This window comes from Schistosoma mansoni (assembly GCF_000237925.1).
Source record: "Schistosoma mansoni, WGS project CABG00000000 data, chromosome 5 unplaced supercontig 0195, strain Puerto Rico, whole genome shotgun sequence".
Lineage (NCBI taxonomy): Eukaryota > Metazoa > Platyhelminthes > Trematoda > Strigeidida > Schistosomatidae > Schistosoma > Schistosoma mansoni.
Genome location: NW_017386018.1, coordinates 53,283 through 72,816, shown reverse-complemented (window position 1 = coordinate 72,816; position 19,534 = coordinate 53,283). Strand labels below are relative to the sequence as shown.

The 19,534-nt window shown below is 32.1% G+C and overlaps 1 protein-coding gene across 1 annotated transcript; it reads left to right on the top strand.

Moving 5' to 3' along the window:
- Positions 1–806: 806 nt before the first annotated feature.
- On the top strand, positions 807–17,128 carry Smp_157260 (hypothetical protein; the record flags this gene model as incomplete). Its single annotated transcript, XM_018791082.1, has 3 exons — positions 807–887; positions 3,790–4,156; positions 17,040–17,128. The coding sequence occupies 3 exons, from the start codon at positions 807–809 to the stop codon at positions 17,126–17,128; spliced, it is 537 nt and encodes a 178-aa protein (XP_018645700.1).
- Between the last annotated feature and the right edge of the window lie 2,406 nt (positions 17,129–19,534).

The window sequence follows — 19,534 nt, the reverse complement described above, 5'->3', positions numbered from 1 at the left end:
ATAGGACGAAACGCGCGTCCTGGATTCTACTGCTAGCCACTATCCATCTTTGTTTACAGTTCTTGGATAAGTTTAAATAATCATTGAGTATTCTAGTTTGTTTGTAATTTGTAATTTCCACTCGACTGACATTAATTGATCTCTGATAAAAGTCATTGGTGTAATATTTTTCATGACATCACCTTGTTGATAAAATATAACTACATAAATTGTTTACATCTTTGTTTTTTGTTTAAAATATTATTTTAGCTGTTATCAATTAAGTTTTTTGAAGAATATTTATTTATTTATCTTATTTAAAAACATAAATATTGGTAAAAGGGGGCACCAGGTAAATATGCGCCACACAAATCTCATTTGATTTGTGTGAGGGCTGTGATACTACCCAGGTGCCCAAACTGAAGCAGGTGATTTTCTTAGGGGGCCCCACCCGGAGCCTTCGACCTAAAAAACTGGCCCACATGAGAGTGGATCATCGTGAGGAGATGCAGTCCAATGGTAGCCGGTGACCAACAATGGATTCATGCTCCATTTGTTCCCTCAGGATACTAGAGTCCGTGTGCGCCATTGATTTTGAATCAGGGTTTTCCAACTCCCTTAGTTGGACCCTCCGTGTCAACCAACCCAGTTAAAGCACCGAATATTTGCTTTTCGTACTCTCAATTTCGTAAACAATAGTAATGCCACTGTGAGAAGGCAGTGAGTAGGACTTCCCTGGCAGAGGCTATATACGCGTGGCCATATGAGAGCATTTCTAGAGGGAGAGTGGACTCTCCCCACTTTCGGCCGTACCAGGGCATTTGGGAATGAATGAACTATCTCTTCTACAAAAAATTACTACTGGTTATTCTGAAATTAATGATCATTTAGAAAATCAATTATTCAAAGTAATGAAGCCTCCTGTGATAATATAATACTTTTGAGACAAAAAATAGCTTACCATCTACAAATTATGTTTTAAGGTGAATGAAGTAGGAATTTAGAACAATATTAGATATATAGTTATATTAAATGTACTAGAATGAACAATTGTTAATGTCAAAAGAGCTGGCCTACTGACAACTTTGTTAATTGTTTAGTCGAATCAGGATCCATTTATTCAATGTTCATAATTCTTCATTGATTGAAAAAGACCATATTATAAAACACAAATTGGTGTAAGACAATAAGAAGTACAATAATAGTTGTTGCGTTATTATCATATACGATATGACTGACTAATGTGTTGATGATGATGTTGTTGTAAATATTTTAATTGTTGTATGTTATCAAGCTGAATATTTATTGACACTTGTATAATAAAGTTGTGCTGAGGAGTCCCACAATAGGACAAAACGGCTGTCCAGTGTTTCCAGGTTTTTCATGGTGGTCTAGTTTCAAGTGATTCATGATCTCAAATATTAAAGTTGTGACAATTACATTGATTGTTTATCGTGTACCTTTAATCGAGTTTGGGTGTTATTCAGTTTTCTGAACTTTTGTAAACTTGGTTCACTCACAACTAAAGTTGATCTCACTTGGCAAGTGGTTTTATCGTTCATTCAACAAACAGATAATTAAGAATATTGTTTTTTAAGGTTGAATTCAATATTCCATTAACTTATTGATCAAAAACAACTGAAATCTTGAAGACCAGCTATACATAATATGTACATTCTTTTTTAAATATTTGTAGGACTGAATTGTACGATTGGTCACATGCTATAATCTATTTTATCTACGATTAAATAATTATCTCACTTTTTTAGAAATATTTTATCAAAGTATTAATAATATAATGGCCAAAATACTTGGCTTTGGATAATGTATATCGATGGAACTAATGAAATATCTGACTAACTAAATAGTTGGAAAAAAACACCCACTGTAAGTAAGATTTCTATCGGCACCGAAAGACTAGAAAAGCATGATAGTGGCCACCACTCAATGATCAGTCGATGTGAATATCTCAATTCTAAGGGAGCTCAGCAGTAGCTCATTCGTAGCATTCTAGAAGCTGGATGATGTGAGTTCGAATCCCGCAAAGATTATCAGCATCTTCAAGGTCAGATGTATACCTTACTGATAAGTGACAAATATTACCAAAAATGAATCTAAAATTTACTACCGGTTATCTTCAACCACCTAGCACTAATGATGTAGTATATTATAATCGCCTAACTGGATTATCTCTAGCGTGTAAAAGTTAGCATAAGTTTATAATTGCAGTTTTCAAAAATGAATATATCATCTATTTTTGTTACTTTATAACTTTCAGAGTTGATTATGAAATGTGCTACTTTCCATCATCCATTTCTATGTTGCTTTTACTTGTATGAATAATTGTATTAATAATAATAATCCAAATCTAAACTAAGGTGCAACCTCGTGTACATACCTTAATTGACTTGAATTAGAATAAGATTCGAACCTGTGACAATCAGATATTGAATGAATTTTTTCGATAACGAAATTTAAATTCACCTTAGATTATCATTAAGTTTATTTAGATAATTCGTCAAATACTTTTCACTTATCTGTAACTTGTGAATTGTCTTCATATAATTTTATTCTGCAATGATCTAGTGATTATTGATATAGAATAGATGAAATGTGGCTAGCAGCGAAATCTACGATTCGCGTTTCGTCTTCTTCGGGACTCGTTGGATGAGTATACCCGCATCACAGGGTTGGTGCTCACCCCAGAACTCGAACCCAGTACTATTTACTTCAAACACCATCACTTTACCCAATTATCTACTGAGTCCAAGTGGCAACTCACTTTTGCAACGAGTATATGGTTTAATTCAATTTGAAATGGTTTGAATTATCTCGTTGTTGATATTTTCGACTGAAATTTAGTCAGTCTTGACTGAGACATGTCTATTTTGTGCGGATTGACTCGATTTAGCCATGATGACACAAACTGATATAGAATAGAGGATTTCAAACCTTACATTTTATATTTAAGCCCATGTCTACTTACTCAGGTTTGAACAAGTTGTTAGTATGACTAACTTTGATTAACTAAAAGTAACGCTTATAGACGACTACTCAACCCACTTTGCAGTGTATACTTATAATATCCCAGAATTAATTTAAACACAATTATCGAGATTGAAAATTGTCCCTGTCACGTACTGCATCCTTATTTTCAGTAAAAATACTGATTATTAATTTAGTGGTCTTAATATGTTTTCAGCACATAGTCATATCAAAGTTTGCTAATCCCCACTTACGACTACTTAAGTTATAGGAAACTCAACATTTGTCACCTTCGCTCATGACTAAGCTATTTAATTTGACATACAAATGAACACGATTCGACAGTAAATCATTTGAGAACTTCAAAAATGTTATAATTCGACCATAACAAATAAATATCAGTAATATCTCACTTCATAAACATTCTTTATCAAATCTACATTATCAGTTTTGGGGATTTGGGGAGATTGTAGTATTTTCAGGATTGGATTTACGAGTCAGTTTAAGCCACCATTCAAAACCTGGAAGCTCCAGGCGGCCGTTTCGTCCTAGTATGGTACTCTTCAGCAGTGAGTATCAACGGTCCTAGGTTCGGGTCTCACATGTGGAGTTCCATACTAGGACGAAACGGCCGCCTAGAGCTTCCAGGTTTTCAGTGGACGTCTAGCTTAGACTGACTCCTGAATTCAACTTTGAAAATTTATATTACATTTCAGTAAATATAAATTTAACTATATTCCAGATTATTTTTCTGACATAAAATTGCTTGTATAATCATTGGCGTATTACAACTGATAATTTTTTTTAATTTACACTAATAATTAGATGGAAATTGGTCCAAATTTATGTGTATGGCCGATTCAATCGGGTATAAATCACGAATTGAATTCTATGCAAACTTTATCACCTATTGTACAACAGAATAATTCCTTTGTATACAGTCGATCAAATGGTGTTGTATTAGAATTAGAAAGCGACAGTGAAACTGAATTGGAATCTACACCACATCTTGATCATCATGGCCCAATAGAAAGTAAACATCAAGAAAATCCTTGTCAATCACAGTGGAATAATGGATTAATTAATTTATCTACAAATGATGAAGAAGATTATGATCAGTGTATTGAAAAGATTGGTTTTGATGAATACAATCTTCGCAATAATCTCAATGTTAATATATTAAATAATCATGGTAATACTGTTGACCGAAAAGTTGAACTTGGAAAACAGATATCGATAGATGATAAAAATCATCAAAACTTACAGAATTTTCATGATAAAACTGATGATAATGATAATAATAGTAATAACAATAAGGATTATACATGTGGATTTTGTGGCTTCGATTTTGGTACTGCTGAACAAGTGGAAGAACATGTCCTGTTAAAACATACAGATAATTTAACTACTTCGAATTATAGTGGAACTACACCTACAAATACTTCGGATTCTTCTTCAATAGCTCTTACCACCATCATTACTACTAGTAATAGTAATTGTAGTAGTAGTACAGTTACTATCGCCAAAAATTCCAAATATTCAGTAGATCCTGCTTCAAAGTTCAATGGTCCCAGATCACAAGGAAAAGAGAGTAGAAAATCACTAAACAAGGACAATGAAGTGTTAAAAGAATTTGCTAAAAAATCTTCAACGGTTGAAATGGAAGACCAACAAGTGATAAGAAGTGATAATGATTTTCCAGCACTTGTTACAAATAATCCAATGATAACTGACTGCCCTTTATGTGATCGAACATTTGTTGGACGTCGATCATTAAATATACATTTGAATAAAACACATTCTATTAAAGAAAATGGCAGTAATATCAATAATAGTACTAATAGTAATAGTATTGATAATCCTGGCAGTGTGACAAATAATACAGGTAGGCCACAAATAAGAGCATTCTAATACCATACTGATTCATTATTCTTTCCTTTGACGGAAATTAAATCTTTTGTTGACATTTTTAAAATTAATAATTTGCTATTTTGAAAATGTGCTTCCATATCAACAAAAAGTATTGCAAAATCACTTGTCCTAAATTATAAGGGCCGCTACAATGTGTCATGAATAGTTTTCTAAGGCTAGTTAATTGGTTTCTTTTTATTTTGTACTTCATAGACCAAACATGTCAAATTACGTCATGCTATTAAGACCAGCAAGTATTTCATGATTTCGATCATACAACCCAGTGTTTCGACCTAAAGAGTTTTGACTACTGAAACAAATATCAATAGTTTGAATTTGACAGATTAATTCATTTGCTTTGGTAATTCCAACCTTAGAATTGATGTTTAGAACTGTAACTGATCAGTCTCTTTCGGCATATGTACATCCTGTGCGGATTGCCTCAATATCACCTTAAGTCACAAGGATTATAAGGAGAGATGGATGACATCTAGCGATGGAATCTAGGGCGCGCGTTTTTCCCTATTTGGAACTTATCATCTGCATGTACATGCATCCATGAGCTGATGTCCACTTGGGAACTCGAGCCCGGTACCCTTGGCTTCAAACACCATGTTATCGACTTTGCTACTGAGTTCGGATAACTACTGGATTGTGCACTCGGGTGTAGTTTAATTCATTCTCATTGGTTATATGTATCTGCCCAATAGGTGTTCAGGACTGTAATTGATCGGTCTCTTACACAAGCTAATAGTTATTTGGACTCAGTAGCTAAGTGGGTTACGCGATGGATTTTTGAGAGGATGAATACCACCAATCCTTTAAATCTTGGTTTTTACCGATATTTTAACTACTACTAAGTTGTTTTTTTATATAGTTGAAATCATGAGTCAATTGAAGCTAGATCACCATGGAAAACCTGGAAGCACTGGACTGCCGTTTCGTCCTATTGCGGGACTCCTCAACAGTGTGCATCCACGATCCCGCCTCGCGAGATTCAAACCCAGTACCTACCAGTCTTGCGCCAGAGCACTTAACCACTAGACCACTGAGCTGGCCGGCATCCAACGGTGTTAATGTCTAACTTCAACCAATCCACAAAATCGAGCAACCATTCACTACTAAGTTGGCCAATTTATGGTATCTGAGTGAAATATTTTTTAAGACAAAGCATTTATTGAGCCTCTTAATTCCTTCAATGGAAATTTAATGATTTGCATTTGTACCAAACATTGACCTCGAGGACTAAACTCGTTAATGATATCAATTATGAGTTTATTGATCATATTCGGATATCCTTTCGGTCAAATACTCCCGAAGACGTGTTATTCATGAGTATACGGTATTTACAAATAAAATACAATGATCAGTATATGCTTAGACAATAATGGAGAATACAGAATGACTTGAATAACAAAAATCGCTGAAAATGTTTATGAGATTTTTAGGGCACTCTTAATGATTCTGTTGCAAGTTTACACAAACTTAAGGGGTGGAAGTTGAACTGATTATTCATATCAACTTTATCAGGAAATTTAGTATTCGTATATTTTATTTTTTGGAATAATTACCAGTTTGTCCACTGACTTATGAATGATGAATATTTTGTTCAAGTTCAATTTAAGTTTTGAGTTTCTAGTTGAGGAATGATTGTCTAGGCTATTTATCCATATCTTCAGGGAAATTAAACCCAAAGATTCACCTTATTTCTATTTTAAAATTGTAATGAGTACAAGTAACTAATCCGAATAATTTGGTATATTTGAGCAATAAATTTCTTTCTGTCTGGTTATGCTTATACCTTGTAAAACATCAATAAAGATCAATTACACAAAAAAGCGATGACCGAGAACATAAAAGGGCGATAGTATGGTGTAGCAATAATATATAGCTGTCTCGTGATATACAGAAGTACAAATAAACAAGAAACAGGTTCCAAATTAGGACAAATTGTTTTTGGATACATATGAAAAGTTTACTCAAACTCAAAAGTTTGGTCCTTACAGTTTCTAGTTGGGTGTTAAAAAGCTATTTTTGAGTTCAATCCTATAACCTATTTCAACTAAAAGCTTCGGTACGGAGAGGCATGATGTGATGTAATCATTTGTGCGATGCTAAAATCTACATTAGACGAATACATTACACTTCTTAGATAATCTCTCTCTTTGATTGTACAGTTGAAATATCTTTATTATTGCACGTTCATGTTTATTACTATATTGCTGTGGATATTTTCTAAAAATCAGAATTCATCATCATGTTCAATAAGAAGGTTCTAGTTATAATACATTTAAACAATGACATTTATCTCCCTAATAAATGAACTAAATCATATCCTCATGATTTTTCTTATTCTAGTACATTCTGGTCTAAAATAATCTCTATTAGTTATTTTATTATAATTTAGATGCCGAACAACTGAAGACCAATTCTGTGTCAAAATTAACACGCCTTACATTTGCTCGTTCTTTAAGAGGACTTGGTGGGAATAAAAATTGTGATATTAATAATAATAATAATGATAATAAAACCACAAACGAAACAACAAAATCTACGAGTGAAAAGTCTTTGTGTAAAATTGTAGTTAGACCACCAATTTCTCCCCAGACATCTCGTATGACTAATTCCCATAATGGCTCGTCGACATCACCATCTAAAACAAATGTGGACGAGGAAAACTTTCAAAAGGAATCATCATGGTCATCATCGATTCACAAGATATTTCGTATCTAGAATAATGAATCTGAAGAGTAAGTTCTTCAAAAATCTCGACCAACTGTTTATGCAGTCTCACTTCCATTAGCAACAGAGCAAAGTAAGTAATATATTTTATTTATCTTCCGAAGTTCCGTGATACTGTGATCAACTAATTTTAGTCATGTTTCTAATATTGGTTTGAATACATCAGTGATAAATCTCTTTGACTGTACACTAAGTAATGATTGCTGGATTTTCCAGAGAAGCATGAGGTGACGTCAAACTATAAAGAATTTCAAGAGATTGATTCAAAATATAGTTCTGCATGAATTTTCTATACCCGATTTCTTTTAATCAGCAATTATTGTCAGTAATTTAGATAACACCTTTTAAATGCACTTCGTTTATCCTAAGAGGATTGATAGGATTTAGAAAAGAAACATAACTCAATTTTCATTGAATTTGATTTCTTTCATTTTTGTCTCACATTCAAATAATTTGAGCCATTTCTGAAGGTTAAATATCAGTTAACAGTTATTTCAGTCTGTTCAATCAATTTAACATAATTATCTATATCAGTATGACGTTTTGAAGGTTGCTTAGTTTTTGATTGAGATCACGAATCAATCAATGTTAGACCACCATTGAAAGCCTGAAGGCACTGGACGGCCGTTTCGTTCTAGTATGGGGCTCCTCGGCAGTGCTAATTCACGATCCTGCACGCAGCTACCGAACGCAGGACCTTCGTTCTTGCGTGCAAACGCTTAACCCCTAGACCACTGAGCCGGTATCCGACGGTGCTGATTTCTAACTTCAACCAGTCCGTCTACTATTGTCTTCAGTGAGTAACTGCCTCGTGTGGGACTGAAGGTCCTGAGTTCGGTTACTGCGTGCAGGATCGTAGTTGTACACTGCTGAGCAGCTCCATACTGGGACAAAACGGCTGTCCAGTGCTTCCAGGTTTCAAATGATGGTCTAACATTGATTAATTCATTATCTCAATCAAAAACAACTATGTTTGCAAAAACAACATATTTTATGGTGTGATATTACCTAAGCATATTATATTTAAAAATAAACAACCAGATTATTTGGATAATTGTCTATTCACAGTAGAACCGTGGTTATTGCTTGAAGGGACTAATAAGATAAATATTTGAACAATAGTTATCGTATCTCTTTTATAATGCAATATTTTATAGCTTGAATACTTCCAGTTATCTTTTCCAGTTTATAACAAAATAACTTGTATATTGTGCTCAGTTTTAGGTTAAGCTATCGCATAAATTATGATAAGACTGCTTTACAGTTGTGTGGTTCGAATCCAACTGTCATGTGGCAAATTTATGCCGTGTTCCACCCACTTCATTTTGGGAAGCTGGATAGTATTACAATCTCATATCCACCTACGTACACAGATACATACAAAACATGTGTGATTCAGAGCTGAGAGTCCGAACCTGCACTTAGTTACTGAGTTACATTAAATTGTTAGATCAAAATTAATTCACTCTCAGATTTTTCAATGTTTGTACTTGGGGTTTTCTCGAAAAAATGATTTTAAATCTGAAAATATCGTGTTTTACTGAAAAAGTTGCATAATTTAATACACAAAATTTTGGCTACTATTTATGATGACATATTTTGGGAAATAATTGTAATAGTCAATCAATAAAAAAACTTATACATTCCAAAAATCTCTTTGATAGAAAAAGAAACACTCCACCAGCCCTTACCATGTGTTATCATCCAGCATATATGTGTTAAACATTAAAAAAGTGTATTAGATCAGTTTATTATGTTTTAGTATGTGTTTTTGAGATATCCATACTTTAACTACTAGAGGCAATAAAAGTGCTAAAGAATCAATATAACATATTGGTAGTTTGTATCCAGATGACAGATATACGTATACAAATCCTTGAGACAGTGATCAAATCCATGTTAAATCTGCTACTTTGGATCACGTCTCAGTTGGTATTTAAATGAACATATGCATACCTCTTGATGATCTATCTGATGGTGTACAGTTTATCTCTTTTTTTAATGCTCTCTGACAGTTTACCGAATGCAAGAGCTTATGAGTAGACTAAGTACAGAACACTTATTACTATTATTATGGATACTTTTATTCTCAACTACCTAACTGTCATTTCAATGAAGTTTCTAAATGATGATCGTATTGAGGTAATCCTAAGAAAATTCACTAACTGACCTGAATCCATACAGATCTCCTGATACTGAATGAATTGGGTATCATTTATTTAGATTTGTTGATCCAAACTTGTGAATAATACAGGTAGTAGCTAAATACTTATATTGTTTAGGAGCGGACCCACTTTTCTAACTACATTATTAGTCATTAAACATTCCAAAGTTTTTTTAAAAAATAACCAAATTTTTATGTTCTGGCATTTCCCAATTTACTCTTTTTTTTAGTTTCTTGATCTTTAAGAAATTACTGATCACGTGAATAAGACCTGCGTTTATTCACTACCTTTCACTACTTGGTTTAAAGATCTGTTGTGATATTATTTTGTTGTACGCTGCTTTGTACAAACTGTATTGTATATGTAACTGTCAATGCTTCCTTCTTTTCACTTAACTTCATGGTGACAATTCTGCTACCACGGATAGAATACAAACCGGGTTCAAACATTTTTACTAAAGATGAATAGAAATCTATTGATAAAAATATGTACACTATTTAGTCGTCTAGAAGGTACACTGTACTAGGGTAGTTAAGATGTAAATTATCTTACTGTGTTGGTATACGACTTAAACATTAACCTAGAACTACACAACGATTATTCCAAAGAACCTATAATTTTGTATTTTCGGACAGTTTATCACATATGCACTTTCAGCTGTACAACTAATCGGTAATTAATTCAGTTAATCATAGAATATGGAACAGACCTGAAATTTCCCGGTCACTATATTCTGTCAGAGTTCTATGCACAAATTCATAAACATTTACAGCCAGATCACATTTCTTAACTGTTGATTTTTGTGTTTGTATTTTCCTAATGTATTCCTTATGTGATAATATTTTTATTGTATCTTCACTATATTGCATCATTTCCAACCACCGTTATTTATCTTAAGTGTTTGTTTTCCATTGGAATACCCACAAATTCAACTTTGATTGTTCATTTTGTAAGACTGGTTCTGATAATGATACCATCGCGAAACTAGTGTTATTCAAATACTGTTGTGGACGAAGAACTCAAGTGGAAAAGACCGATTTATTGTTTAATACAAAATTAAAGAGTTATTTGATAAAATGTGAAAACCGTACATTAAACCCATCATTTAAACATCTCCCATCAGTTGTCCTTTATGTGCTTCATGATACCTTCAATCCTGTTGTTATTACAATGATTTTCTGTTTTCCTTTCTATTCACTTCAACCGAATCTTCCCAATCTTCTGCTGGCATGAATTCTATTTCCGATTGATGCTATGTACTACTTATATCTGTCAATGCAAGTAGCATGCACCACAGTATATCTAAATATGTACTTTCGAAATGCTAACTTTTTTATTTGTTTCATATGTAATAGGATTAAATTTTATTTCTGATGCAATCTTGGTATGTGTTTTAGGAAATTCAAGCTTATTGATAGTAGACGTAAGTGTATGTAAACTGAATTTCAGTTAGAACTTTAAATTAATTGATCATCTTCAAAGTTCTCCCCTCAGATTTCTTATAAATATTCCTCCAATTTATTATAGTTATAAAGTATATTACTATAATTTAAGTTTCTTTTCCTCTTTGATTATAGGAATATCACTTGCAATTTCAAAGTACTCACTTAAAATGTTTTTACTGACGGTGAACTAGTGTGTAGTGACTAACTGCACAATTCTTTATAGACTCCTATCTGGGACTCATCAGCTGTATGTGCCTGCATCCCAGAACTGATGCATTTTTGGATAATTCCCACAAGATGCATATATGTCTACTACGACCGATAGAAATTCAATGGAGAATATTAACAATGGGATAACTCAAAATGCCTTCGAGTCGCGCGTGTGGGATCATCTATTCGCACTGATGAGGAGTTCCATACTAGGATGAAGCGGCCGTCCAGTGTTTCCAGGTTTTCAATGGCAGTCTAACATTAATTTCTTTATGATATCGATTTAAACTCAATAATATCCACAACCCTATACTGATAAATATATAACGGTTATCTACTGATAAACGTTACACAACTACGCATTCTAAACAGTCGTCCTTAAAGATGAGACTGTTGGATCGTATCACTCAATGAAGCAACTTGAAATTCGTCTTACTGTTGTTATCTATTTACTTACCTGTTTACTTAAAATTAGATTTGTTTTTTTCACCTTGTTAAATTTTACTAATATTCGCTTAATTATCAGACCATCAACTCTGATAAGAAAGTGTTATTTTAAAATAAATTCAAGACAAGTTGAAACTTATCTACTAAAGTACAAACTGTTAGTGACGTCTTCATCTTTTTCCACATGTAGCGTGTCCGATTTCCAGCTTATATGTGATGAATAGTTGACTGACCTTTAAAAGGTCAACCAAACAAAAGACTCAGGAGGGTAGATGCAACAAACAGTATATTACTGCAGTGGTACTGTGGTGTATACTATTTATGTCGACAGACAGCCGAGAGAGGAGGCGCTAGCTTGGGTGGTCTGGTGTAGGAAGGTGGCGTTGAATGGAGAGTTTTGACAGGTCGGCGTTGGCTGTGTCAGCTTCTGTCGAAGGGAAGAGAAAGTGGGACACGTGTCTGCTGTATGGACATCGGATTTAGATGGCTCGACAAGTCGATATCGCTATGAAGGTCAACGCACTGGTGAACTCGACATTTTGGTAGGAAGCGTGGCACAGACTGCAGCGAAGAAGGTGACGCAGCAAGCAAAAAAACCGCAAGAGCGACCGTTTAAAATGGGGACGAGTGTGTTGTATGCTACTTATGTCTGCCGACATAGGTAGTATGTAACACCAATCGGTAGTAGAAAATCTGGCAGAAACAGAAAAGACAATTGAAAGGAATTGTAAATTGGAGGAATTATATAGAATATGAAGGACAACTGATGGAAGATTTGCAAACGAAGTATTTAATGTACGGCCACCATATTGTACGAAGACATCCTGCGATTTTGTGTTTAACAATAAATTACTTTTCCTCACCTGGGTGTTCGTTCATTACTGCAAGACTTAAATAACTGAACATTTGTATCTGATTGTCAAATGACTAAGCAACTGTTAATCTACATACCTTTTAATGATAGAAAAACACTTAGTTGATACTGTAAACTTGCACCTTTATTCAACTAATGTCATTATTATTATTATCGTCAAATTATCAAATAATAAAAGGTTTTTATTTAGCTATTATTAACAAGACAAATTTGCATATTGGCCAGTCGATGGTAAATGATTATATTTTTCCATGTCATTAGTTGTAACAAGACAAACTGGACATAGAAGTGAAGACAAAATCGACAGTATGACGCTATGTCGGCGATTTATAAATGTAAATTTATTTTTACTACCCTAAAAAAATGAATCTGTCAACAAACTGGTTTAAGAGGTAATTAGTTTCTTGGTGCTTGTCAAGATGCAGAAACTCGTCTGAATCATCATGAATCAACCTAAAACAGACAATCATTGAAAATCAGGAGGTATTAGACAGCAATTTCGTACTAGTAAGGGACTTATCAGTTGCGCTCAACACGGATCGGACCTAGAGCGCTCAGATCTTCGCAGAGGCCTTATAACTTTAGATCGATAAATTTTGACATGATACTCTCACACAAGTCACTTAACATTTGATGTGTCAATTCATGTAATCGAAAATAGTTATATAATCTTTTCAGGTTTTCTGAAAACCAAATATTCATTTTCTGAGTTTTAGTAATGTAAACCTGTTCAATTTAATAAAGCTGTTAAGTTTGAACGAAGGTTTTCATTAATCTTGATTGGTTGGAAATAACAATTAAGTAACATGTAACGAACGATTTAAAGGCCTATTTAAGGATATCCAAGTATTTCATAAAAATCATTTATTTAGGTATGAGAAATGAAATTTCATGGATTATCAGTTTTCATAAATATTAAAGTAATAATCACCAGTAGATTTTATATCATATGTTCTAGAGGTGATATAAAGGTTTTGAACTTAAGTTTTATGATAATTTGTTATCAGAGTGTATCTTCTATCCCGAAAGAACTGATCCTCCAATGTGGGTGAATGTTTCCAACTCTTCCAGAGTTTTTCCATCACATGTGATTGTGTTGCATTTGAGGATATTGCTTTTTCCTAGGTGTATGTTGAGGTCTCCTGATGTAGAGTCTGTTGCAACATTGTTTGTCTTCACCTGCATTTGTTGATGTGGATGGGATAGAGGTACCAGGTCATCTGAGAAATCCTTTCAATTTCATACTGAAACCATGTGTTTTTTTGAGCACATTTTTTGTTACAAGTTCTTGTGTACCCCATTTAGTTGAAAAAGCCGAACCTTTATTCATCGAATATTGATATAGTTAAACGCAAATCATATTCTTGGTTAAATTCAAAGTAGAAACATCCACTGAAATGTTTTCTACTTTTAATTAAGGTAGATTATATAAGTTTTAAAATTACATTCATGTTTGCATCATCTTTGCATCATAACTGTGATTTTTCTCAAACTATATACCAGCTTATTTATACTGAATAGGTCAATATTTACTTTAAATTCTCTATTTCATTTAACTAATACTAGGAACTGTATGAAATTTACTCACACTTGATTCAGTGAATCCTTCTATTTTAGAATGAACATGTATTTTTGATTATAGTAGTACAAAAATTCACTTTCAGTGTACTCCCACATGGTTAATCATTATTACACACACACACATCACTAAATGTATGAAAGTTTCTATTTGAGAAGTTTCCATTGTTTCTGTTTAAACCCATAACTGTGTCAATAATCAAATTTCATATATAGTAAATCTATTATCTCTTTTTTTTACAAACAACAGTAAACTAACTGACAATATTTTATACTTGTCCATTAAATCATAATTGTTCTAACACTAATTATATTGATGACGGTGATGATGGTGATGATGATGATGATGATGTTGTGTTGGTAATGATAAACTGACTATTATTATTACTGTAGACAGACAAACAGTATGAAAGTAGTTTAATAAACAAAACAAATAAACAAACCACTCACACACTAAACAATATACTGAATAGAAGAATTCTTTAAATTAATTTTCATTCATAATGAAATAAATAAAGTCGAATAATGTTTACTTATCTATTATATTCAATGTTCAATAATTCATGTCATTGTTTACAGTTAGATCATCGTAAACCATTATATATTCTTGTAGATGTGTCTATTTGTTGCTTTATATATATATACCATAATACATAGAGTATGCTACACTATACTTATAGTCTATTAGTAATAACAAGATGTTTATTGTATCGCTATATTTCTGAATGTATTCTTTTTCTTTACCTGTTATCATATTTAACATTAGTATTGTTTGTTTGAATCTTCCCATTGATGTGTTAGGACTGCAACTGATCAGTCTCTTATTGGCATATTTGTATACTGTGCTTATTGCCTCGATATTGCCTTGATTCACAAGCATTCCCAAATAGGACGAAACGTGCGTCCTGGATTCCACTGCTAGCCACTATCCATCTTTGCTTATATTTAACATTGTACATATTATACCGGTTAAAGTCCCATCCGTCTAGTGTTATTGTTCTTTTAATTAGACAAAGTGCAGAAAAATAAACTGGAGCATGAATTTGACATGACAACACTGTAATACTGAATTATTATTATTATTACTATTATTATTGAGTTTTATTAGAGATAAAATTCACTACAAATTGACAGAAATTGAATAGAGTTATGGGTTGATACAGAGGTTACAAGGATATAGTTGTTTTATTTTACCTTGATATATCTTAACAACACATATACAGGATCAAAAATAACGATCTACACAGATTATAATTGTTCACTGATTTATCTCAACTTCAATCGATCTATGTTAACTCTAAAATGAGTTGACTCAACAAGTTATGATATTGGAACTTCAAGTTCATCTCTATCGAATAAATAACCTGATTAACATCAATTATTTAAAAGAAAATTACTAGCAAATATTATATAGCTTAGTAAACTAAATTATTGTTAATGAATTGTGACTGTCAGTTATATAATAAGATTGTATATAAGATCATTTTTTCAAAAACATAATAGAATGTAATAAATCATTCATAATCTGTTTCTTTTTTGGTGTATTTATGACTACCTGATAGAAATGATCATTTTACGTTTTATATATAGTTGAAATCATGAGTCAATTGAAGCTAGATCACCATGGAAAACCTGGAAGCACTGGACTGCCGTTTCGTCCTATTGTAGGACTCCTCAACAGTGTGCATCCACGACCCCGCCTCGCGAGACTCGAACCCAGGACCTACCAGTCTCGCGGCATCTAAAGGTGTTAATGTCTAACTTCAACCAATCTCCTTTGATTGTCAATGATTTCTAGTTTATAATTATGTTATCAGTTAACTATACTTCATACAAATGTTAACCTTTTAGTTAATATTCGTACATTGTTACAAAATTGATCACATTGTTGTATAGTATATATCATAAGAAAAAGTATGAAATTTGCATGTTTTGTTTTTTCAACAACCATTCGAAATGTATTAACTTTTTTTGACATTATAATACCGATTATATACACATTGAATTGAGTTAACTAGACACTTTTCATCTTATCAATGTTCCAGAATGATCAAAATTATTACAATAAAGCAAGAGATCATTTTCAGCGACGTTTCACTTCTATAATTTAAGTGCTATCCATCAAAGATGGTGTGAAAAAGAAACAATTTTTGACTTTTTTTCATGTTACATTGTGATTTAGGTAATTAGGTTTCTAGCGACTCATAATACTTCATGAGTAAGACCGTTATAGCCAAATGGCCTTAGTTTATTAATGGTTAACTCAAGGTTTAATGAACAATTTTGTATCGATTCATGAGTTCTTGCTGATGATAATCATCAAACTATAATTTGACATCTATCATAAAATAGATAAATCTTACTTCTCAGTAGTTATACTTTTATACTATAAAATCCTCTGTTTAAACCTCTAGTATAAATATACCTTATTAGTGATAGTAAATACCTTTCATTCATCAAAAGTCAAATTTAAGTTCTGTCTTACTAAATTATATTTAAATAACTAGTCAAAACTATTAAACTGTTTAAGCTAAAGGTCTTTGAATATGTACTTAGTTATTAGGTATCTTAGAAGAAAAAGAATAAAATCATCGATAACTTTATTAAAGTTCCTATAACTTTATTCATCTTAGTATAGTAGTGTAAGTAGATTATTTTGTGTCGTATGTCTTTTTATAAATTTTTCTCCTTCATCTAATCAAGGTGGTCTCAAACTTCGTATTATCTCATTAGATCCATTAAAGAAATCTACAAATACATATTCAACGTTAAACAATAATAAGGTGAGTTAATCCTTTCTTTTATTTGTTCCTTATTATTATTTTTAACATATATGTTTAAACTAATAGTTGTTTATTTATTTAATTATAACAAGGATTCAATGTTGTTTTTGTTCAGTTATTGTATGTATATACACATATATGGGTGATAACAATTATCGTTTTTAGCAAATTTCTACTGATTTCTAACTTCTGGTTAACGTTTTTTATTAGCGAGTTAGTTTTTCTAAGGGACGGGGTCGCTAACCCCATGCCTAACCCTCCTCCTTTACCCGGGCTTGGGACTGGCAGTAACTCTAGAAGAGCTACAGGCGGAGTTACTGATTTCTAACTATTTATGTTAAATGGTTGTAACAATAGTATCAATAAAACTTAACATAAACTTAATATATCGAACATTTTTTTTAGTTTTTCAGTATTTATTTATCATTGTTTTGATGATATATAACTGTGTTTTCTTCATTTAGTATACCATTCCTTGTTATCATTTATATTAATGTCTATAACATTCACCATTCACCACCAAGCTTTTTCAAGGGAATATTTCCCATTTCAATGTATGTTGCGTTTACTAAAACTAATCTCTTTTAAATTGACTGTAAATATATACACAGTCATAGTGTTTTCATTATTGATTTACTCAACATGTATATAAAAAAATTAAAGAATCCCTTAAACAGTTAAAGAAAACAATTTTAATACATAATTAAAATAGGGAAATGATTTAAACTACATTACAGTAAATGTATGTCATTTTTGTTCACTTTAAAGAATATTTCCTAGCTAACTTACAGATTAGTGATAAAATAAGCTAAAATATTGTGACCAATTTGAGAACAAAACAAGTAATCAAAGAAAAATAGATACAGATTTACTCAACCTGTACAACTTTCAAATCGTTGCTCTAATTAGAATCATGTAGAAAGAAGTAACATTTTCTTAATTATTATAACTAGCTCTCTGTAAGTGAATTGTAAAAGTTTTAATGGAAATCCAGAGTCACATCAATACATGCTTTTATCGGCTTAGTTAAAAATAAATCTTTTCAAAGACTATAGACAATCATTTTTTTAAAGGACTTTTATGAAGTACTACTATTTCAATAGTTAAAGTATATTAAATCTTTATTTTTACTTGGATTACTTCTTGTAATTTCAGGGTTTTTTTTACAGGTCTAAAGTTTTCTTGAAATATGATGAATTCATTGTATTCTCAAAATCCTGTTACTTCTAATTTATTCATACAATGAGGGTATTAAGTTTTTTTCTACTCAATTGTGTTGTACTTTTGAAATCTGCATGTTGTTCATTGTATATTAACTTTCATTGGATTGATCCCTAAATTAAATCTTTTGGTGTTTTACCTGTTTCAATATGTAGAAAGTTAAAACTAATATTGTTTGACTTCAACACTGACCTAAATAACCGATGAAAATTACGAAAACTTAGCCTCAGCCGTCTTTCTCACATCATGCAATAAACATATGTGTCCTAACCACTTGAACAATTCAAATATCTATGTATACAGTTATCCGATTTCCTCATAAAGAAGTGTAAAGTAATTAGTCCCTTTGATAAATTTCTATAATGCAATGAGATGAAGTTTATCAGAATTATGTGATATATTAGCGCAATACATTTCGAACGATCTAATCACACATGTACTTGTTAAGAACATTTATATACGAAAATAAAAGGTCAACTAGACTGGAAATGGGGGGTAAGAATAGACTAGGATAATTATAATAAAAATAATGTGAAAACAATTTGAAACCTAATCACTCTGGATAACAAGCTAATACTACCAGGGTAGGTTTAAGGTGAGTAAAAACAAAAGTCTTCAAGAAGTTCACCAAGTAATGAATTTAGTGATACTGCGTTCTTCGGTTCAATCAATGGATTACTGAATCCAAACTAAATATTAAAGGTATGTTATCTAAGTATTGTTCATAAGTAAACATGAAAACTGTTGTTTTAAATAACCTAAGAAGTAAATATTTTATTTGAGAAAGATGTTGGTAAAGGGTAATTTACTCCAAAAAAGATGAATTGCTGTCTTCCATTAAATGAATAAATTTAAACAGATCCAATTCATTGTCTTAGTTTATGTAGTTTCTAACGAATTAATGGAATCCGGGAAGATAATTAATAACATCGAAAGAATAGTTCTGCTCAATATCCAGTATTAAATTTCTTGGAATATTTTCCCATCTCTTTTAAAAGATGACATACATTAAAATTTCAACATAACTTTAATCCTTCTAGAGTTTTACGATATTTACCTTATTTTAAAATTATACTTTTTCTTTGGCAAATTCTCTCTAACTTATTTAACCTATAACAATATGAGTCAACTGAAGCTAGACCATCATGCAAAACCTGGAAGCACTGTACGGCCGTTTCGTCCTACTACGGGACT